We start from the raw sequence: 23502 nt of genomic DNA, 5'->3' as shown, positions 1-23502 counted from the left end.
CAATATGGCGTTTAACGTAAATTAGGAGCCTAATCATTCATCTCAGCATTTCATCACAGTCTGTTTTCCATGAGATCAACACAGATATTCGGAATAGGCCTCTTAAAAGGTAAAATTATTTTAAGCTAATCATTCATTCATTCATTCATTCCTTGATTCATTCATTCATTCATTTTCCATAGCCTAAAAAGCAAAGAAAGAGTATGATCTTCCTATGGCAGAAAGGAAGAAAAGAATATGGAAGATAGGGTAATCTAAGGTGAGAAAAGGTACAGGCAGAGATGGACATTTCAGGTTCAGAAAGTAAAAATCCAAACCAGGATTTTGTTTCAACCAACCAGTTGAGTACTCTGGGTCTGTTACTCTTTATGCTCAACTGGTTGGTTGAAACAAAATCCTGGTTTGGATTTTTACTTTCTGGTCCTGAAATGTCCACCTCTGGGTACAGGTGTGTAAACAGGAATATGAACATCAAACATCAACAGAGAGCCAGCAGATTCCAACAACTGAGCCATTGGCTTCAGGTTCTCCAAAGAAATCCTGGCTTTACACCGACACACATGCATAACAGGGAATAGACACATTCACAGATACATTTCTGACATATTTCTGCCAGACTAATATAGGACTGTTACATAACAAATAACATTCATAAAGACTGATCACCAAATCCGCCAACCATCGTAATACACAGGGCTTACTGACCGCTCATTGTCTAATTTTTGACAAATGTTTACATATTACCCAAGAAGCAAATTAGCAAATATATTTTGTTATATAAATATTAACATGTTAGTCATGTTAATAACATTTTTTACACTTACCAAACAACATTGATTAGATAAATGACATATAAGTCACATATAAGACATTGAGTGTGTTTGTAAGGCATTTTTATGAGAACGCAGCATAATTCCAGTGTGCCTTTCCAGTTAGAAATGGACACAAACAGATCTCTTGATTAACTCATCCAATACGCCCAGACTTACGGTGCAGTTCCTTCATGTAAACACTGAAACAGGAGTGCAGATGGATGAGGACATTTAGTGCAGTGTGTATGTGATATATGTGCAGGCAGAAGGCTTATAATATGTCTGTGTACCATCTGTGTAGTAAAGAGCATCACTGAGTGAGACACAGACCCCGGTATGCGGCACGCACATCGGCCACGCCCCCCCCCCCCAAATGCCTCGTGGGGCACCGCGGTGGACATGCGACGTGGGTGAGGGAGAGGCTATTTGATGCTTTTGAGCAGGGAGGTGCGGGCGTTCACCACAGCTTTGAAGGCATCCTCGCTCCCCGGCGCCACGCATTTGTCCGGGTGCAGCAGCACGGCCAGCTTCCTGTACGCCTTGTTCACTTCCTCCCTGAAAGGCAGACCCAGCCGGAGACTTTCAGGGTACCAACATATGGGATAGCAAGGCTACCTATCCCTGCCCAGCAACACAGCAATCGTTCGATTGATTGCTCAATGGGAACATTGCCTTTTGCCTAAAAGGGTCAGATGGGAGTTTGCACTATTAGGCTAATTTTGTATCTTTGCGCCTTAAGCTGTATGAGGCAGGACCTACAGTCTTTTGCACTGAGATGATAGATGGAAGGAGGGCTGTACTAACTGCCTCTGTCTAGGTGCAGTCCGACACTGCAGCTTATGAATTTCTGCGGTTTCCTGATTGGCTAATGGGAGTCTTGCTTCCCAGGTGGTTCCAGCAGCCATAACCTATAAATAACATTTCCAAAATGGGGTCCCACAACAGAAGAATGTTCTCTCACCAGATGTTGTGGTTATCGGCAAGACAAAATGGATAACTTCCCATGACCAGGCTGAGCTACCAGCAGAAAATGCAAGATATCCATCAGTCTCAGCTCCCTTTAAGAGCACCCCGATTCATCCCGCCTCCTCCACAGCCATTGGCTGCTCCACCGGTACCCCGTCCTCACCTGGTGGCCCCCGGTTTGACCCCCAGCATGTCCCAGCTGTCCTTGCTGCTGCGGATCCGGCGGATGGTGTCCGCCTGCTCACGTGTGAAGCTAGCGCTAAGGCCTGCGGCCGGCCGCCGGCCCCCATTCTCACACATGTCCGTGATGGAGGAGAAGAATGCCTGCAGAAGGGTGGAGGTGGGGTGGGGGTGCACACAAACAGGGCCTGCGTCCGGGGTCATGTGATGAACCCATTCATTCACCTGTGGCTCATGATCAATACAATAAAATCTGGTACTATTAAGAACACCCCGGCTCATCCCTCAGACCTTAATGGCCATTAGTACCCATAAATAACCCTTCCTATGACCTGATAGTGATACTTGTTTCTTTGTGATTTCCCTTGTTTTGGCTACTCTCTACCATTTTCTCCACCTCTGTACCAAAATAAATTCCCTGTTCCTTCCTCTCACCCCCACGTCACTTGATTGTTTAGCTCATGGGAGTTTTACTTGTTCTGAGGGCAGAATGAAAAATGATTGGTTCAGAGAGATAACCAATCAGATTACAGAGGAGGTGGGTCCAAGGATCTGCAGGATGTGAGACCAACCGATAAGATGTCTTGATCTCGCCTCCTCTAGCCACTTGGACCCACCTCCTCTACAATCTGATTCGTTATCTCTCTGAACCAATCATTTTTTGTTCTGCCCTCAGAACATTGTTGTGTGAGTAAGACTCCCATGAATGGTTGTTTACCACCCAACTCAGACCAACTCTTCCATATAGTAATGAACCACTTGATTTTAAATCACAAAATATTAAATGAACTTCAAAGTTGTGAGGACGTCACCGCATTCTTGGCTTTTCCTTTCATAGGAGGGCTGCACTTGTGCTGCCTGCAGCTAGAAAACAGAAGTACTCAGCTGTCAGATCTCATAACCTGCCTTGCAAATCTGGGGAAACTTGGGTCACTATCTCCAAAATTTTTCCTTAACTCCCTCAGCTTAAACTGCAGATTCTGGTTCATCATTAGGGTCAATGGCTGTCAGTCCTCACATGCTACAGTGATCGCTGAGGAGCCTGAGGGCTACCAACAGGAAACAGGTCAAACAGAAAGGTCACATGGATGTCAGCCTTCCTTGGTAAGAAGATGCCGATGGTCGACTCGCCCACCTGGAACATCTCGCTGATGCCCTCTCCGCTCTGTGCTGATGTCTCAAAGTACTGAAAACCGCGACTCTCTGCCCAAAGTCGACCCTCACTCTCGTCCACCACTCGCCGCTTCGTCAGATCCACCTAAACATGACATGTACTGTAAGATTTGCCCCTAGATATGGTCATACTGCTAATTTTACTTTAAAATTGTTATTGTCCTGTCCTTTGTATTTATTTCATGCTTCTGTATATATTACAATCTCTTAACTTACTTTTAAAACACATTTGAAAAATAACGTGAAGAGCGAAATATAAATACAATTTTCAAGGAAAAGTTATTGCCAGCGTTTTTTAGAAGTATATCCAGTAGCTTTTAACGTATGAGAACTGAATGAATTTGAGTGCTTGATGGTGGACGTAGGACTGGCCCAGTCATCTGAAGAAAAGATTCTGGGAGGAAGTATGACCTTGTTGGCACACACAACGAAGACAATGCTCTCCATGTTGGTGTAGGAGCCCATCTCCTGTTTCATCTCCACCAGCCAGCTGTCCAGCGCATCAAAGCTCTCCTTCAGACCCACGTCATACACCAGGATCACCCCCTGAGAGTCTTTGTAAAACTCGTTCCTCACCTGGAGGAGGTACGACCCAGCAAGACCAACACAGTCACATTGTCTTGTTAAAAATACCCTCTTACTGGAAAGAATTCATACAGTAGCTCTCTGTTTCAATCCCTTAAACTTTTCCAGTGTGAAAGAACTTTTATTAATATATCAGCCTGAAGTGATTCAAGCAAGTACTATATGTGAATCACTTCCTGAGGTGAAAGTTTTCGAGATCTGGGTGACAGACAGTCTGTTTACCTCATAAAAGAATGGGTGTCCCGCCATATCAAAAATATTCACTTTCATCTCTCTCTCCCGCACTTGAACTCTGATCGATTTAAAAAAAAATAGGCACAAGGGATTCATAAAGAGTCATAACAAGTATAAATGGCAATTGAATTTGCTGCATAATAGCTAAAAATAAACACATTTGGAAACATTTAATATATTCATAATAAAATATTTGGTGGATGCAGTTACTTCTAAGGAGTCACTCATCCTTCATTTAAAATATATGTCATATTTAACATAATAAATCTTTCAAATACTGGTGGTATTACTGAAGATAGATTGTTCATTGTTCATTCTCTTTTGCATGGTCACTGTTGGAAGCTGATTGACTTAACAGTTCTGCATTAGTCTTAACGCAAGACGATCCTGAATCTCATACTGACTCAGAAACTTGACTCAACGAAACCTTTTGAGACATTTAAATAAAAAGTGTCATTATGCACCAAAAAAAATAGAAAATGACTTACTTTGTAACGCCATAGTCGATTCCGATAGTGGCCAGATATTTGGAGACAAACCTTTTTTCACAGTATCGTTTAATGATGCAGCTCTGCAAACAGATAAGACAATATCACAAACTGTATGAGCCAATATGACTGAATATTTCTTGACTAGCTGTAGAAAAAAACATTGAAAGCCACATATTAACAAAACAGAAAGCACTGTAGTTACTTAAAATAGCATGTCATTCAATTGTTGTATAAATATATTGGCATAAATTTGACAATGTTGTTTATAGAAGAGTGGTATTTTGTTTTATGGGTAACGGAGCTGGATACTGTGCTGCTTTATACAGAGGCACTGTTAACTGTATGTTAGGGTTAGCATAAGCCCTGCCAATGGCTGAGGTTGTAGGCTAATGATATCAAAATAATTTCAGATTAACGGCAGCGTGAATATTATGAGCATCCAGTAACTATCAGACAATTATTTATATTTAATCTGCATTAATTCTATAAATTTGCAGCAAGATAAAGCTTAATGTTATCACATGTTTCTATTTATGGTGTTTTTAGCCAAACAACATAATTCAATCCCATGACTGAAAAACCAAAGCTTGTACGGAAGACACATGGCAGGGGCGAAAAATCATAAGAATGAGCTGACGACATGGAAGTAGTGTATGTCATGGAGGGTCTCAGGGCGCCGCTGCTCAAAAATGTCAGAAAACCATCTTTAGTGAGAAGCCTGAAGTGGAAATAATATGCCAAGAAGACGCTTCGTTATGAAGCTTCGCCTGTCCTGCATGTACTGTATAGTCCGCAGACCACGTGACACTCGTTTTTGCAAATCGTAAGTGAATGCATGGCAATTCCTAACTGATTAGTAACCCTCGGTGATAAAATTTACTAAGACACGTATAAACAAAACAGCTGTCATTCTGCATTGCGGTGCAGATCCTAACAAACGGTACATTCTCGAACAAATAATTAAATAAAAAAAAAGAAACAAAAGCCGAAAACGAGAAAAGGGAAATTGTATATGTGTGTAACTACATATATAATAAATGTAAAAAAGCTAGGCTAGCTTTGTAGAACGTGACATGACAAAGAATAGCGTGAATAAGGAGACGGACATAGGCAACAATGTCACGCCATTGAGAACGACTAAATTAATTATGAACAAATGGAATGTGGGATGACTAATAATTACGGATCCCCCTTTATTTCTGTCCCACCGTGGCCACGCTGCACCTGGCCTGCACGGCTCCTCACCTTACCCACTTCTGCGTTTCCCAAGCTGATCACTTTCACTCGCAACGATTTCTTACTCTCACGCCTCTTCTGCAAATTTGTCTCCATGTCTCCACCTCTTTGGCTCTGTCGCAAGCTTGCTATACAAAATCAAACACACACGATGCCTATCTGCATCACAGTGATAAGCGCCGGCGGTGCTGTCCTGTTGCTTTGGTTAAGTGCATGCGTGGGAGGTTATAACTTCATATTTAGGTAAATGTTAACTAGCCTGCTTTCAGGATGTTGCGCAGGACATGCCTGTTTAATGCAGTTACCTTTTCCACGCAGCTACAGCAATTCCCCACGAATGACAGATAAGAATTAACTATTTGCATGCCGGGGATGGGGGGGGGGGAGTTGGGGTACGGCTTAAGATTTATTTTCAGATATCTAGTTTCGCTTCTCTCATATAGTTATATAGTCATATAAAGTCGCAAATTGCTGGTAATTATGGAGTTTTATATATGGTCTTATAAATTGCTTCGTTGCAATCGATATTGGGGGTTTCCGGCTGGTTTCTTTCTTCCCTGGCTTTTCTGTCGGGTACCTGCAGCAGATTCACTATCTAAAAAAAAATCAACGGATAAAAATAACATATAAATGGGCATGATGTTTGAACACTTAGTAGCCAGATGCTATAAAGGCTGAGAACATTTTAACACGCAGCCGACACTTGTCCATCAAACCGTTCGAGGGCTCATATAAACAGTATCCATGGTAACAGTAAACGCTTAGGTTCATTTTGAAAACCGGGCGCGTCAGTTTCATTAAAGATAAATACATATAAAATGGAAAGTAAAGTACATGTGCACATTTACAATCAATTTCCATCACCAAAATGCTACGCATACCGGTTATCCCGCCTGCATTGTAACTATATACAGTGGTACCTCGGTTCTCGAACTCACTACAACTCGAATTTCTTGAAAGTCGAACAAACCAGTTTGACATAGAACTCGATCTGAATATCAGAAGTCGAACCGTGAACGCTGACCTAATATAAATTGTACGCGCCAGGAAATGAGTCATACTACAATGAAATTCTTACTTGAATGACTTCTTCACAGACTGGACTATTAACCAAATAAAGCAGCGCAACATTACAGTAACTAACAATAAATAAACCACTAACTTACGTGTACTATTAGAGCATTTATGTCATTTATTTAATTTTTATTTTACCAGGTAAATTAACTGAAAACCAGTTCTCACTGCTTTACGTTTTATTCGGGAGAAATAGATTACGAATCGGAACTGCCTGGGATACAAACATCATGCGTGTAACTAAACTCTTCAGCCAATAAGGGAAAGGTGTGTTGTCACAGAGGCGGTTCCAGTTTGTGCAGCCGGGTGAGAGGTTGCAATGCATCGCGTCTGGATCAGAATGCGTTGCTTTAAGCCAGCGCTGTAAGCAAGTCAAACGCACCCAATGACCGGATTGGGGAAACAAACTGAAACGCGGACGTAATACAGAGGACTAATGACAACAACCAGAAACAACTGATCACATGGGGATCCCACACGAGGTTAACGAGGGGGCGTGGCACACGGAAGGAGCGGACAATCGGGGCAGGACAGGGGTAATGTTGGGATAAGATCTTTATCGTTTTGGAAGCCATTAAGAAAAAAATGCTGCTCTTGTTTTATCCTGTTCATTTTGTGTTTAAATGCTAAAAAAAAAAAACATATTTAGGTGTAATTTTGGGGGGGCGGGAACCAATTAATTGGTTTTCCATTATTTCTTATGGGGAAAATTCGATTAGAACTCGAACTTTTTAGTATTCGATCCGGAGTCCGGAACGGATTAAGTTCGAGAACCGAGGTACCACTGTATCTGCTTTCCACCTTTGCGTATAAACTGACTGTAATAAATGTAGCTATTGTCCACTGTGCAAAATACTTTTTTGGTGTTTGCATTTTTATCTGCATCGGCAACCCTTACAGTCTGCATTATTAGCATTACTGTCTGCGCCAGAAGCCGTAAACGTGCTGTTTTAACACTGAAATCAGGCAGGTACTATTATAGTGGATATTTAAAATGATGACGCCTATAATAGACCTGTGGACTTTTTTTTTTACTATTGAAATGCACGCAGGGAGTTAAAATAACCTAGTGAATGATATGTATATCTATTCTCTTTTTTAGTTCATTCCCCTCGCGTCCATCTGTTTTATGCGACCCTGGTTAGATGTTTAAAATACGATCATCGACTGCACGAAGGAGTCTTTTTAATTTAATTTTTTTCCACGTATGTTATTATACTCTTTGTCCTGTGCATTTTCGTGTAGTACCATCGCGCTTGATTTCTAATATTTTTAAAATATTATTTGCTATTTATTTTACGGAGCCCACCCGTCTGGCGTGCGGATGCGGCGTGGGAGACCGGTGCTTAGGGAAGGGCTGTGAGGAGTGAGGGCGACCGTTACTGCATGCTGTAGGCGTGTGGGGTAACGTTCACTGAGTGTCCCGCACGGTGCCAGTTAACAGGGAAGGTTGGCAACCCGGTCTGAACGGAGCATCGAGCCACTGAAGTAGGAGTCGCACTTTTGCATGTTAGTAAACCTGAAAAAAGTGAACAATGGACATTTTGTTACCGTGCGTTTTAGGCTGCACTTAATGTAGGCTACTGACTGTCATGCCAGGATCACTTGCTGTGATATTTATGACCGCCTGAGTCGGTCCTTATAAAATAAATTTCTAGTATTATACAGACTCATAACTTGCTGTTATATAGGAATACAGTTTTCAGAGTTGTGTCGCGCAGTTGCAGGACTTCTTAAACAGCTTGGAAAAGTAAACCCAACGTCCTGTGTACTGTAAGGTGGGAGAGAAAACGTGCCACACCTGCCTTTATTTTCGCGCGATCACTGAACATAGATGCATTTTTTGTATATCTTTTATGTGTCATTTTTGCACACCATTCACATTTTATAATACAAAAAATGGAATTATAAAATAGCGGATAAAAAGAGGTGGGCAACGTAGAGTTGCTGGCATGATGACTTAATTACACCCAGACGCGGGATTGTTGTATTAAACGTTTCTTGAGTTTGGACTTTGTTGGTGGAAATTATTATGAAGTTTAGTTACCGTTACGTGTAGCCATGACTGCATCCGTTGTGTCCAAGTTATTTAGCTTGGTACTGTTATTTAAGTTTATTTAAATGTTTTGGATATACAAAAATCAGATGGCAGTGAGGGGTTCGTCGTAGGTGCTGCGTTTTACATGTTCGAGGCCCTTTTTTAAACGATTTAATTCTTTTCTATAGAACTGCGGGCACGGATCCGTATAGGCCCGCTGACATCCTGCGGTTTTCCTGCTGACAACAGCCCGAAACGAGAGCTCTGCTTCCGCCGCCGTCTGCCACGGAGGTGCCCGGCCTATATCACACACGACGACGCCTGCTGGCGAAGGCTGGCTATGACAGGTAGGCAGCCGGTTGCCGACCGGTGCAAATCAGAAAGGCCGCATCGATTCTTTTTTATCAATTACAATCACAAAATTGAAACAATGGTAATAAAACATTGACTCTTAAAACAACAATTATAATCAGTAACATCAAGAATAATAACGTTATCACCATCATTATTCCGCAACCCTGAATGTCATGATGTAGGATTATGAGTGTGGTAATTCGGTGGGGTTGTGATTTGTCACTATTCTTGGGGGAAAAAACTACAGGTTATGGTTCATTTCTGTGCCTAGTGCATTGCTTGGTGCTTCACAATGCAGAAATGGTAAGATTTTTTGCCCTTCACATTTCCTTAGCTCAGGTGTGGAGATGTTTGCTAGGAGAAACCTACCAGACCTCTACATTAGTGCAGCAAACACTGAGCGTCTAGTTTGTCAGACAGCGCGATGAAACTGGGAGCTGATGTGATAGAAACCTGAATTAGTCATTTAATCATTTAAAAAGATATGTGTGGTTGGCATGTTCCCTAACTGTATCTAGCACAGGACCGGGGGGAATGTAGTCTGTCTCAGGTTGCATTGGAAGGGTACCAGGGCTCCCAGTTGTACAGTCACTCAGTCAGGGTCCTTTCCAGTTGACATGGGGGAACAGATGAAATCCCTGTAGTTCACTTTGCGTCTTTGGTCTCCTGGTTGTGTTTAATGTAATTACCACCATAAATCTTTTCGATTTGCCGTGTCTTGCCTGATGATGTAGTTTGGACAGTTATAACTGCACAGCGGGGTGATTTTGCTGAGGCAAAGCAAACACAGACATGCTGCCGCTGTAATTAAATGGTGCTGTCACCTGCAACCGTAGTTCGGTGTAAAATATCCAGCTGTAAGCGTCGCTAGTGCCATCAGATAAAAGGAATTGGAAACAAAAAGAATGCAGAAATGAGGTTGTTGGAAACATGGTTTACATTTCATTTAACAGATGCTTTTCTCCAAAGTTATGTATATTTTTGAGGATGAAGGGTCAGCCAATTCCTGGAGCAATTGGAGGTTGATGGTCTTGCCCAAGGGTCAAATAGTGAAATTACTCTGATGACCCTGAGATTTGATGTGGTGACCTTTTGATCATAGGCACAGCATCATATCCTGCTGAGCCACACCCCCGTATTGATGTTATTGATAGATGGACTCACGTGTGATACAAGGTTGGTGGTGTGGCTCCCTTGAGGGACAAAGGACTTGGTGGCAGGCGTGTTGGTGAATCAGAAAAGGGTTTTATTTAACTAAATGAACAGGTACAATAAACAAACAGGCAACCAGGAAAGGCACAGGCAACAGGAAGGTTTGACGTCAGTGACTGGACTGGGGAACACAGGACTGGGAAGCACGTATATACTGGACTAATGAGGGAACTAAGGAGAGGCAGCTGGGAATGATTAACACATGGGTTAGGAACGAGGGGTAAGACAAATGAGTCACAGTTGTGTCTTAGGGTCACGCTAGGGAGGAGACAGGAAGGTCAGGTGGTCGTGATGGGCAGGATGTGACAGGTGGCCTTTTTTCGGTGTGTTGGGATAGTGACAGAGTGTGAGGTGGAGAAAGGGGTTTAGAAGAGATGAATGGATGCAGGTGGAATGTCTGTGTGCTCGTGTGTACTGCCTCCTCCCCATCCAAGGTGGGTCTTTTTTGTGGATTCATCTGCCTGGTTTTCCTGGCACAACAAGCTGGGCCCTCAGCGGGGTTGTGGAATCAGATGTGGGGGGGGGGGGGAGGAAGTGAGCAGCTTAGTAATGAGGAAGAGGCAGCCGGGCCCCGAACGGAGGCTGAGATCGCAGAGTGCCTGAATCCCAGTTTTCCACCAGCCTTTCGGCCCAGGGCACCCGCCCCCCCCTTCCTTTCGCCACAAGCTAGTGTGCTACAGGGGACCTAGTGTGTCAGTAACAGCCCCCCCTCCATTACCCGGAGCCATGGTAGCGGCTGACCTCCGGCGCCCTCGCAGACTGGTACTGTATTCTCATGGAGCTCCGAGCTCTGTGGACGTCCTGCGGCAGTCTGGTGATGCCGAACGGTGGCCGGCCGCCATGCCGCTGGAAGCGAGTCAGTGCGTGGACCTCAGGGCCAGTCTGTCCATGGAGGCACGTGAGTATTACTGCCCGACCCATTTTAGGAGCTACAGCTTCTGCCTTTATTATTAGAGTGTGTTTTAGGGTTTATTTACCCCAGGGGTAAGACGAGCTGGATTTAAAATCTTTCTGTGGTTCTTACGGAAGGAAAGAGTGAATCACCTTTAGAAAATACCAACCCAGGCAAGTCAATGTGCCAAACCTAGCGAATGAGGAGTGCAGGGATGGCTGCTTTCCGGTTTCGTGTAATTAAATTAATTTTTACTTTAGCTTCGGTCGTTTCTCCTTTTCAGACGGTGGCAGTATCGTTCAGGTTGGGGGCTCTGAAGAACAACTGTCGTGGGTGGGATGGTTCCGGCACTAGGTTTATTTTTCTTCTCGGGCAATGTGGATCCGTCTGGACAGGGTCGCAGGTTTGGTCCGCTTCCCAGCATGTTCTGGGTGTACCCTGTCCCCACATAGCCTACAGGATGGTGCTAAAAAGGGACGCAATGACAAAGATTTCTGCCAGTTTTCAGTCCAGGACAACTATTGCTGGCGGTTGAACCTCCCACCACCAGCAGATGTAATAATTGCATCTGAATTGGGCTGCAATTCATGTGGCGTGAGAAATGAGAAAATACAGTGAACTCCTGACACGTTCAGCCGCGGTGGCTGTATGACACTCGCAATGCAGTGCTGAGGGGGGGAGGGTGTTGTTTTGTGGCTGTGCTGCCTGAACCAGCCTTTGGGAGCCTCACATAAGCCCTTGGTGCTGGAGTGGGAGGGGGGTAGTATATAAAGGCAATACCCTGTTTGTTTCCTGTGTGGGGTGAGGTGGGGGGGCAGTGGGAATAGAAGGCACAGCCCAGCCAAAGAGATTAATTTTCTCCTATGTCTACCCTCTGGGTTGCCTCTCTCTCTCTCTCTCTCTCTCTCTCTCCCTCCCTCCCTCCCTTCTCCCTCACTCGCAGTGTCTGTGTGTGAATGGGCATCAATGAGTGAATGTGTGTGTGCATGTGAGAGCGCGCATGCACACTGCTGCTGGCAGGTTTAGCCCACCGCGGCGTGCAAGAGAAAATCCAAGGTCAGACCACAGTGTGAGTGCGAGCGAGAGAGAGAGGGAGAGAGAGACAGGGAGAGAAGGGAAGCGAGGGTGACAGACAGCCAGGGAGAGGGAAAGAGAGAGAGGGAGAGAAAGGGAGAGAGGAGCACGCGATTTGTGGGAGAACATCTCCCCGCCTGCATCAGAAAGGCTCCGGACGAGGAAAGGGGTGGGCTGAGGGGGAGCGGCTGGTACTCGCGTCCTCCTCGATGTACGGTAAGCGCCGGCGTTCCCGTCTCCTCGCGTGAGCCTCCGCCAAATGCCGCTGTAAGATCATGTGCGCGAACGCCCTCGGGGATAGGGGCCCCCCTTCCCTCGGGATGCCGTGCTGAACAGAGTCGGATTTCTCTCGGAGCACGACACATGTTTGGCGGCTCAGGGTTGCCGGGATCCCAAGCGGGTTGGTGGGGGGGGGCATCACCTTGCCGCGTGTCGTGAGATCACGCGGTCGCTCCTGCTCTCCGCCACCAGAAAAAGAGTGGGGCTCGGATTTCAAGCTCTTGCCCATCTTACTGCGAAGGTTAGGCAGGGTGTCCTGAGAGTGCCGGAGCCGGGGGTCCCGGCAGGGTCGCCGATGCCGTCACACTCCATTCAACTCCCACGCGCGCGGACGGAGCCGCTACCTTCACGCTTACGATCATTTATTCAGCAGCCGCTATTGTCCAAAGGCATGTGAATGTAATGCGGTCCTCTATACCTGCAGTGGATTGTCATTTTGTTTAATGCCTTGTCCCTGGGAGTTTTTGTCACCGCTACCTGGGTATGAAGCCACTCAGTCGCGCCAGTGGGTGGGCAGGCGCTCGGCGTCTCGCATTCATTATGTAACTGATCCGCGGAGCTCTGAGCGCTGCCCCGTGCCGGGCCTATCCCATCCTGAGCCTGTCCCATCCTGAGCCTGTCCCATCCTGAGCCTGTCCCATCCTGAGCCTGTCCCATCCTGAGCCTGTCCCATCCTGAGCCTGGCGGGAGCCATGTGTCCTCTGCATTTGCAAAAGGCACGGTCGCGGCAGGTGAGATGGGGGAGGCAGGTGGCATGGGAGGGCAGGTGGGGGGCTGTCATGCCACGCAAGCATAAAATCGGAGGCCGGACGACCCCCCTCGTGAAGCCTGACCTTCGGAGGTACAGCGGGAACATGAGGAGAGGGAGGCACATTAGCACCCTAGAATGGTTCAGACCTAGTGTGGCGGGGGTGGGGGGGGGGGCTTTGGAAGGCGTGAGAGGGGCAGGTGGCCTAGTGGGGGGGGGCTCTGACTCCTGACAGCAAACAAACCGCCCCCGATTGGCCAGCAGAGGTGTGACATCGGCAGGTTGCTGACCGTGACGACGACGAGCTGTAATGATGCCGCCATCATCCACCCAGAGTGACGCTTTACTCCCCCTTATGAGGATGATGCCTTTCAGTGTCTCATTCCTGTCCACTGAGCATCTGCCATCAGGGGGTCTCCCAGCTTCTGCTCTGCGCTGACTGGGATTTGCTTCAGGTTCTCCAGTCACCCTGGACCCATGTCTGTCGCTCCACAGCTGATTTGTCACATTGATATGAGCTGTTACCTTTTGCTTGTCTTGACATCGCAGTCAACGCTGTATTGTAATTCTGGGTTCATTGCAATGCATCGTTTGTATTGTTCCATAGTCTATAGGCAGAATCCCGTTACAGCAGCAGCAGTCTCCAGCCTTTCACACGATGAGGAAGATAATCCAGTGAGCTACCAAGTTGCAATGGTCTCTCACGGTAGATTTTTGATGATTGGGGGGGGGTCTCTTCTGTAGATTTTGCCAAACCAGGGGGGCAGCCTGCAGTACATTTTCAGCTATCAGGGCAGGGTCCCAATGCTATTTGTTGTGTGGTTCATATTGTGGGGACCAAGAGGAGCCATGATATATAAAAATAGGTTGTAGCTATGGTCTCCATTCCTGGGGAAGCACCTCTCCCTCCCCGGTTCCGGCAGCCTGGCTGGGCTGATCCGGCGGCAGCAGTTCCCTCAGGGTGTTCATCCTCCAGACTGTCTAATTTAGGCAATGCGGAGAGCCCCAGCACCTTTTTACTCCTCTGGAGCCTCTCCCCAGTGCAGGCTCTTTTGGTTGGGGCAAATAACGGCCACCGGCCGCGTCCTTGTGGCCAACAGCGAGGAAATCATGCCTCTCGTCGGCCGGCGTGCTGATCACACCCTGCTGTGCCTCGGATCCCTGTTAGACCGTCTCTTCACAATGGGTATCGGCACTTTAACAATACTATGTTTGTGTAGTTTGTAGTTAATGGTACTTTCGTGATGATAGCTATCATTTATGGGTATTGGCACAGTTGCAAAAGCGTTTAATTTATAGGTAATGTCACTTTCACGATACTGTGTATCATCAGGGATCATCAACCTGTCCATAGATGGACGTGTCGAGACTTGTGTCAGTGGTAAAAAAACTGCGTAGGTTACGTATTTAAATACCTTGTCTGTGGTAAAAATTGCATTTTGATCACAATGTCGTCAAAACTCGCCACGGTGTTGACTCCTGTGTAGCATTTTTGGGTATTGGCATAATCACGATACTGAGCTTGTCGATACCTAGTCGTTCTGCCGGTTAATGATACTATTATGATACCGTGCTTACAGTATCAGCACTGTCACAGTGCATTCTATAGTTTGTAGGTATTGTCATTGTGGCAAACCTTCTTGTATAGTTCATAGGGATCAGCACTCTTGATACTGTATGAGTGTAATGGTACACATATTCATATAGAAAATTTTCGGTATACGTCTTTCGGTTTCGTACGCATGTGTACCGAATGAATTCAGCAATTGTGGAAGTTTTGTGCATTTGTGTGTTTCGGAAGGGGGCGGATGAAACTGCGCAAATACCCATGCGGACATAGTTATGATGAACACACTAAACCAGTATTTGAAGGCACAGTCATTTTTCTAAATGTGCACCATTAGGAATATTTATTTCATTTTTATTTACTTGCAAGAATATTTATTTTAATGTACTTTTTTATTAGCAGTTTGCAGCAGTATCGACAGAGACTTTTTTATTTAAAAAAAACGAAACATAGTAAAGCACTGTTTATTAAAGAAACATACCGAACCGTATCTTCAAATCCGAGGTACATACCAAACCGTGATTTTTGTGTACCGTTACACCCCTTTGGTACTGTTTTGTATCATTATGTCAGATGTATCAAGTCAAATATATGTAGAGGGATCTCTTTTCTTTCTTGCAGTTAGAAACATGATTGAACATTCAAAATAAAATGAACACCACAATGAGATTTTAATGGTTGAAGAAAATGTAGAATGAGAGCAGGTGATCTGTACATAAATCTGATGGGGAATTGATGGACAACATGGAGGACTGGCGTGTGTTTGCTGAACAGCGTGCAAACGTAGGAGCTGGGGAAGCAGATATCTCACCACCTGTTGTTTTATTCCGTCTGCCCCCCCCCTCCCCCCCCTCCCCCGTGACTGATTCACACCAGCCGATGAGCCTTTATGGCGTCAGGGCTGGTGGAGTGCCTGATCATCAGGCAGACAGTCATCTGCTTGTCCTCACCGAGACGCAGTGGTGGGAGGGGCGAATTGGCTCACAACCATTTCACCTGCCTTATTCACGATGCTGCACCTGACATGGCAACTTCTGGTAATGGGCCTGTCCAACCACTGGTTCATAACCAGGGGGACACAATGTGCTCCATCCTTAGCAAAAGCATTGTGGGAAACCTTTTTATGTATCCAGTAAACCTTTTATTTTGATCCTGTATCACTTGTCACTGTGAGGGGAGCATGTGACTTAGCTATGAATTAGCATAGATTGATCGCTGTCGATGGTCTCTGAACGCACAGTGGGTTTAATTTAGGGACGCTGCTCGTGTCTGAACCTTCGTGGCCGGGTTACACGACCAGCTGATCTACAGGCTGGACCCCAACCTCACCTGCTAAGCATAATGAGTAGTTCATAGGTCAGTCGTTCTTGCAGTTTTCCTGCAGTAGATAGCCAGTCAGTTTCACAGCTGGCCTGTCATTGATGCGCAGTTATTCTTGTGGTTGGCCTGCTGTCGATACCTAGTCGTTATGCCGGTTGGCCTGCTGTCAATACCTAGTCATTCTACCGGTTGGCCTGCCATTGATGTCTATTTATTTTCCTGAGTGGCCTGCTGTTAGCCTACCGTCAATGGCCAGTCGTTCTTCTGGTTGACTTGCCATCGATGGCTGTTTGCTCTCACGGTTGGCCTGCCGTTGATGGATATTTGGTCTTGTGATTGACTTGCTGTCGATAGCCAGTTGGTCTCTCTGTTAGTCTGCCATCCATAGTCAGTCGTTCCTGCGGTTGACCTCCTGTTGATAGCCATTCTGTCTTGCGGTTGGCCAGCCATCGATGGCCATTGGCTTTTGTTGTTGGCCAACTGTCGATGGGCAGTCAATCTAGTGGTCAATCTCTTTTGATGGACAGGCATTCTCATGGTCAGACTGTTGTTCACAGCCTGTCTTTCATTCATTGTTTGCCTGACATTCCCTTAGTCTGTTGTTCACGGTTTGCCTGATGTTCTTGCACGAAGTCTATTGTTTACTGTATGTTTGCTCTGAAAGCCTTCAAAAGGTACCGGACAGAAATCTGATGTGACAATGACTATAAATGATTGGTAAGGACACTGATGCACTACCATGCCCTCAAACCCTGTGCCCAATGTATATGGCTGAAGGGTTTGTTTTGCAAGTTAATAATTGTAGGGTGGTCATTATAGAGCATGAAATAGCTTCTGAAAGCCATAAAGATGGACTGAAGAATGTAAACCAAATGTTGCAGATCTATGGGTGAGCAATGTCTAGGAGCAGGGGAGTGGTGGACATCTCTGTGTACCTTCTTTCATGTTGTTATGAAACTTTATTACCCACATGCTGCTCCATGGAATGGTTTTGTCCTGCACTGTACTGGATGTTAAAAGGACATTTTCTGATTCTGAATCACTGGTTTCTGGTCAAATCTAGAAAAGCAACAGTACAGCTACACTTCTATTGCTCAGTTAACTAAAAGTTTTGAAATTAGGAATAAAATAAAAATGTGGTTGCTTCAGCGTTTTCTGCAAAGCTTATGTTCTGAGGAAGCATATTTATTTTTGGCCTAAGAACTCCAGTGAGGCGGTTCCAGATTTGACCCGAAAAGCAGGTACCGTCTGTAGATGCTCATTTGGACCCGTGAAGCATAGTCCTTAATTGGGGCTACAGTCAGTTCCCACACTGGGCTATAAATAACCAGGTCGCCTGTCCAGCTCTCTCTCTCTTTAGGACTGGACTACGAGTCCAGATTGAAATAAGGCATACATTACAAATGTATGGCATACGCAAAGGGATAACTAACAGGCATATTCCAAGCTGTTCTGGGGGCAGTAAGTGGCTCCGGGGCTAAGTGTCTATGCCCGTGATCAGAATATTGTTCAAGCCCTGGCTTCGCAGAACAGTCTAATGTCCGTGGGCCCTTGAGCAAGGCCCTTAACCCCCAGCTCCAGAGGTGCCCCACATTAGCTGACCCTGCACTGTTACCCCTAAGCTATGGAGAGCATGATGGCATCAGCAAAGAGAAGCATTCCAAAGCACTTATGTGAATGGCAGATAAAGGATTTATCATTTATTATTGGGTCTGTGATATGACTTGAAAATGCAAGGTCAGTCTTGTAGGGCGACTCCTACTGGCTGGACGGGATATTTTTGGATAATCAATCTGCTTGCCTTTAACAAAAAGTAAAAGGCTGCGTGGAAAGGGAGGAAGCTGGCTCTCAGCTGGAGGGAAAGAGACGGCGCCCCCTTCTGGATCGGAAGCACACTGGCGTGCGAAAAAGCGCCGAGAACTAATCTGATTAAACTTTGTCAGAGTAGTGGGGTATCTTCTGGCTGAGACTCTGGCCAGCTTGAGACTGGTAAACCGCATGAAGATGCTGGAGGGTGACTCTTGGATTCGCAGATTCCAGCATCTTTGGGGCCATATCCAGACCTCTGACGTGGCTGTGAAATCCCGCTGACAGACGCATTGGAGGTTGGGGGCTGAGGCAGCTGCAGACGCTGCATCCTTGGCCTGGTACCTCTTCTCGCCTTAGGAAACCTGCCGGTTTTGGACCAGCTCCCCCAATGACGGGATAAAATCTTGGTGTTTGTTCCTCCCTTGGGGCCGTCAGTACGAGTCATCGCCCTGCAGGATGCTGTGGAGTCGTGAAAGCTGTCGAGAAGGCACTTTGCTTATTACCCATTAGCGTGTGAAAGCTCATTTTATTTTTAAATGTTCATAGTAGTTCTTTAATCGATTAGGGAGATCCCAAATAGAGATTACTACCACACTTCTGTTATATTTCCCGTAACAGTGGAATTTAGCTGGAAATTGATGAAAGGATGCCATTAAACCAAATACTTGCTGTTTTATTCAGGTGTTTCCTGTATTTAGTTTGTGATTAGAAACATTAACAATGATTGGTTACAAAGCTGACGGTCGTATTGGGAGGATGTCATTTCTATCTCTTTCCACTGAGCGCTCGGCCTTGTTAATGACTTGTTTTTGTACGGGCAGGAGAAATGAGGCTGTGTTAAGGAAACGCAATGTACTGGACTGGCTCTCAATGAACACTCGCTCTCTCCTCTCTCCACACCCTCCCAGGCGTTTGTGGCTGCTGCGGGGCTTTGAGACCCCGGTACAAAAGGCTCGTGGACAACATCTTTCCCGAGGACCCCGAGGTAAGTCTGTGCGGGCCCCTTTGTCTCCTGTCTCACCACTGCCCCTCGCTGGACCCCTGCTGGAACTGCACCCCAGAGTACCACAACATCACTTATGCCTGTCTGAAGAGCAGGATGAGCGAATGAGTGGTTTTGTGCCAAAGAACATCCTGTACCTTTGGATGGAAAGAGCATTTGATGGCGTTCGGAAGGTAGGGGGAATTGTATTGTAGTTTGATGGTGTTCATGTGAATGGCTGGAATCAGTTAAATGTAAGTATCAGTGGGTTTGGTTAAAACTATGAGCCATGGAAGCTTGATCGTACCACTCACATACCTCCCAGGCACTCGTGAATGCAGTGGTTATGGTGAAAAGCACTATGATCTCTGGGAGACCCTTATTCTGTTTGATGTGGTAAAGTGACAGCACCGTGGTGGTGGTGGTGAGGGGGGGGGGGGTTTAGCAGAGAAGAAGAGAGAAGAATGTGGCCTATTGCTGTCTTCCTCTCCCAGATGGTCCTAAATTAGAGGATTCAGAATTAAAAACATGCTCTTTCTCATTTTGTTAATATGCAGTAACACTTTACTTAAGGCCATGTTTTTAGTAATTCATAAACACATTCATAATGCATTATAATGCATTCTTAAATCATTATTACCATGGCTATATATATTTATAAAAAGGTGTAACACATTACAGCCATGTTAATTATACATTTTGAACGCTTTATGAAGCTCTCATCTATAATGCACTATAGCTTTATAATGCATCCTTAATGTTTATACGAACCATTATAATGCATTATGAGGTATCTATAGTGCATTATAGATGAGAGCTCTTCAGAGTTTTTATTTTTAATTAGTTTAAAATAAATTTAAAATTAGTTTAATTTTGAGTTCATTTTTTTTATTTCTATTTAGTTTTTATATATTATAGTTTAAGTTTAGGTTTTAGCATTTTTTAAGGAATAGACTGAAATTTGTAGAGATATTTTATGCGTCTGATCTTGAGAGAATCCTACCTAAATACACAGTGCGCATTATGTACTAATGTCCTAAAAACCATGTCCCAGGTACTATTAATGGTAACTAAAGATAAACAAATCATTACTTTAACTCAACAGTTAAAAACGGTAAAGGAAAATATGTGACATTTTTATTTTTTTTTAAATTTGATTTCAGTTAGTTTTGGAAGCAATATTCATTTAAGTAAGCTGTCTTATGGGGAAATGCTATTCAAACTATTTTACAAAGTATTTTATTTTGACAATGCAATTCCCATGTTGGACGTTTTTCATTGGCTGGCTGTGGGGCAGAAAAAAAGAGAACTAGGCCATTTCTAAAGTGGGTCATGATACAAGCAGACATGACGAGTGTGACAGGATAATCCTCGCCGAGCATGTCCACCCATGGGGGGCAGAATGTGCTGCGGGGGCCGTGCTTGCAGGGGTTCAACTGTCAGGAAAGGCGGGGTAGGTTTTTAAGACCAAGTCTAGTTCTTAGTCCTGTGGTGTGTGGAGCAGGAAGGTTTTTCCGGTCTCCTGTTTCTGTACCAGATCTGGTTAAGCCTTCGGTGTAAGCATGACCTGCTAAGCTCGATACCAGATAATCATAACAGGCGGGATTCCCAGCATGCGCTGCCATGTGTGCATTTGATCCGGCTGAGTTCTCTGGCATCACGACCCCATTGCCTTGCAGGACGGCCTGGTAAAAGCCAACATGGAGAAGCTGACCTTCTACGCCCTCTCAGCCCCTGAGAAGCTGGACCGGATCGGGGCGTACTTGTCAGAGAGGCTGTCCAGAGACGTGGCTCGACACCGATATGGGTCAGTTCTCCTGAGGACTATGGGGTGGGAGCAGAGCTGACTTAATGTCAAGAGACACTTTGGCTCTTTGGTTTACAAACGTTCAAGGGTGTAATAGCATGCCCCCTTCTGAGAACTTCTGTTTAAGGAACCTGTCTTCTGTCTGTCAGTACTGCAGGTACTGAGTGAGCAGTGCCCTCACTCTGTCTGGACTGCAGGTTTGATGTGAGCAGTGCCCTCATTCTGTCTGTATTGCAGGTACTGGGTGAGCAGTGCCCTCCTTTAATCTGTACTGCAGGTTTGATGTGAGCAGTGCCCTTATTCTGTCTATACTGAAGGTACTGGGTGAGCAGTGCCCTTATTCTGTCTGTACTGCAGGTACTGGGTAAGCAGTGCCCTCATTCAGTCTGTACTGCAAGTTCTGGGTGAGCAGCGCCCTCCTTCTGTCTGGACTGCAGGTTTGATGTGAGCAGTGCCCTCATTCTGTCTGTACTGCAGGTACTAGGTGAACAGTGCCCTCATTTTGTCAGCACTGCAGGTGCTGGGTAAGCAGTGCCCTCATTCTGTGTGTTCTGCAGGTTTGATGTGAGCAGTGCCCTCATTCTGTCTGCACTGCAGGTACTGGGTGAGCACTGTGCTCATTGTGTCTGTTCTGCAGGTTTGATGTTAGCAGTGCCCTTATTCAGTCTGTTCTGCATGTACTGGGTGAGCAGTGCCCTTATTCAGTCTGTTCTGCATGTACTGGGTGAGCAGTGCCCTCATTCAGTCTGCACTGTAGGTACTGGGTAAGCAGTGCCCTCATTCTGTGTGGACTGCAGGTTTGATGTAAGCGGTGCCCTCATTCTGTATGCACTGCAGGTAGTGGGTGAACAGTGCCCTCATTTTGTCAGCACTGCAGGTGCTGGGTAAGCAGTGCCCTCATTCTGTGTGTTCTGCAGGTTTGATGTGAGCAGTGCCCTCATTCTGTCTGCACTGCAGGTACTGGGTGAGCACTGTGCTCATTGTGTCTGTTCTGCAGGTTTGATGTTAGCAGTGCCCTTATTCAGTCTGTTCTGCATGTACTGGGTGAGCAGTGCCCTCATTCAGTCTGCACTGTAGGTACTGGGTAAGCAGTGCCCTCATTCTGTGTGGACTGCAGGTTTGATGTAAGCGGTGCCCTCATTCTGTATGCACTGCAGGTAGTGGGTGAGCAGTGCCCTCATTTTGTCTGCACTGCAGTTAGTGGGTGAGGAGTGCCCCCATTCAGTTTGCACTGCAGGTACTGGGTGAGCAGTGCCCTCATCCTGTCTGCACTGTGGGTACTGGGTGAGCAGTGCCCCATTCAGTCTGCACTGCAGATATTCGGTGAGCAGTGCCCTCATTCTGTGTGCACTGCAGGTACTGGGTGAGTAGTGCCCCATTCAGTCTGCACTGCAGATATTCGGTGAGCAGTGCCCTCTTTCTGTGTGCACTGCAGGTACTGGGTGAGCAGTGCCCCATTCAGTCTGCACTGCAGATATTCGGTGAGCAGTGCCCTCTTTCTGTCTGCACTGCAGGTACTGAGTGAGCAGTGCCCTCACTCTGTCTGGACTGCAGGTTTGATGTGAGCAGTGCCCTCATTCTGTCTGCACTACAGGTACTGGGTGAGCAGTGCCCTCATTTTCTCTGTACTGCAGGTACGTGTGCATCGCCATGGAGGCCCTGGACCAGCTGCTGATGGCCTGCCACTGCCAGAGCATCAACCTGTTTGTGGAAAGCTTCCTGAAGATGGTTCGCAAGCTGCTGGAGGCTGACAAGCCCAACCTGCAGATCCTGGGCACCAACTCGGTGAGCCCCTACTTGTGCCCTCCACCCTAACCATCCACCCTCCGCTCCATATTTTGTATGGATTATCTGTTTATCTGTGCAGTTTATTGGTAACTGGATTATTAAGAAAGTAAACTAGTTATTTTTCATTCCCTCTTCCTGTCTGTGAGATGTGACTATTTAAAATTTTTCCTTCCTGAAGTAGGCTTCTATAAAGGATAAGGTGGGTGGGGTGATGGATGGATGGATGGATGGATGGGTGGGTGGATGCCCTCATTCTGTTTCCCTCAAACAGTGGAGTGGCAGTGACGCACCATTCAGCCTGTCATCTCTCTGTTCCTTTCCACACCAAAGACTCCTCCTTTGCTTCTCTAAATATTCCCCAAACGTTCTCACAATGTTAGCACCCACAAGTGAATGCTGCAGTGACTTGCCAGAGGTAGCTGGGGGTGTGGGGGGGGGGGGGAGGGGTGCGTTCCCACAGAGACATAGCCTTGTAGATGTTGTTTTGTATGGTCACCAAGGACGATACTTTAATTAGACCAGTTTCCGGGCCCTACCCAGCATCAGGGGACCTAGGCTGTGTCTCTGCGTGTGTGCGGGTTTGTATTTACCACATTGTGTTATCATTCTTGTATTACTTGTGGTTACTTCTGGTTAAGGTTAGGGCTGTGTAGGGGTTAAGCTTGTCATTGTTGTGATTAGAGTTTTCCCCATAAAAATGAATGGATGGTCCCCACAAAGATATAATTACTGTACAAACCTGTGTGCACGTGAGTGTGTGCACGTGTGTGTGTGTGTGTGTGTGTGTGTGTGTGTGTCTGCGCACGTGCGTGTGTATGTGTGTCTGTGCGCATGCACAGTCGTCACTGGCTCGAACAGACAAGAGCAGAATGTCAGGCAGT

The 23502-nt window shown here is 45.9% G+C and overlaps 2 protein-coding genes across 9 annotated transcripts in view; one reads left to right on the top strand and one right to left on the bottom strand.

The window, feature by feature from the left end:
• Positions 1-389: 389 nt before the first annotated feature.
• LOC111841266 (dnaJ homolog subfamily C member 27) lies at positions 390-6020 on the bottom strand. Of its 2 annotated transcripts, XM_023806881.2 has the most exons (8): positions 5983-6020; positions 5687-5805; positions 4439-4521; positions 3939-4008; positions 3543-3707; positions 3094-3216; positions 1942-2102; positions 390-1367 (listed from the first exon to the last, which is right to left on the bottom strand). In XM_023806881.2, exons 2-8 carry the CDS (start codon positions 5771-5773, stop codon positions 1235-1237), a joined length of 822 nt encoding a protein of 273 aa, XP_023662649.1. In that variant the 5' UTR covers positions 5774-5805; positions 5983-6020; the 3' UTR covers positions 390-1234. The 2 variants fall into 2 exon arrangements, with proteins under 2 accessions (XP_023662649.1, XP_072559072.1); XM_072702971.1 differs by lacking the exons at positions 390-1367; positions 1942-2102 and adding an exon at positions 2608-3007 and having other exon boundaries at positions 5687-6010.
• Positions 6021-7084: 1064 nt separating this feature from the next.
• LOC111841341 (protein EFR3 homolog B) overlaps positions 7085-23502 on the top strand; it is a 44115-nt gene continuing 27697 nt past the window's right edge. Inside the window, exons 1-5 of one of the 7 annotated variants that reach the window (XM_023807025.2) lie at positions 7085-7287; positions 8978-9136; positions 18953-19029; positions 20706-20833; positions 22468-22618. In XM_023807025.2, coding sequence (XP_023662793.1) covers positions 9130-9136; positions 18953-19029; positions 20706-20833; positions 22468-22618 — 363 coding nt within the window. In that variant the 5' untranslated portion in view covers positions 7085-7287; positions 8978-9129. Of the gene's footprint in view, positions 7288-7880; positions 7957-8037; positions 8261-8337; positions 8530-8977; positions 9137-11105; positions 11254-12177; positions 12538-18952; positions 19030-20705; positions 20834-22467; positions 22619-23502 lie in introns of those variants that run through there. The other 6 variants (XM_072702511.1, XM_023807022.2, XM_023807021.2 and 3 more) reach the window with 6 other exon arrangements.

The sequence above is a fragment of the Paramormyrops kingsleyae genome, chromosome 19 (genome assembly GCF_048594095.1).
Source record: "Paramormyrops kingsleyae isolate MSU_618 chromosome 19, PKINGS_0.4, whole genome shotgun sequence".
Taxonomy (NCBI): Eukaryota; Metazoa; Chordata; class Actinopteri; order Osteoglossiformes; family Mormyridae; genus Paramormyrops; species Paramormyrops kingsleyae.
This window is presented reverse-complemented; position numbering and strand designations above follow the sequence as displayed.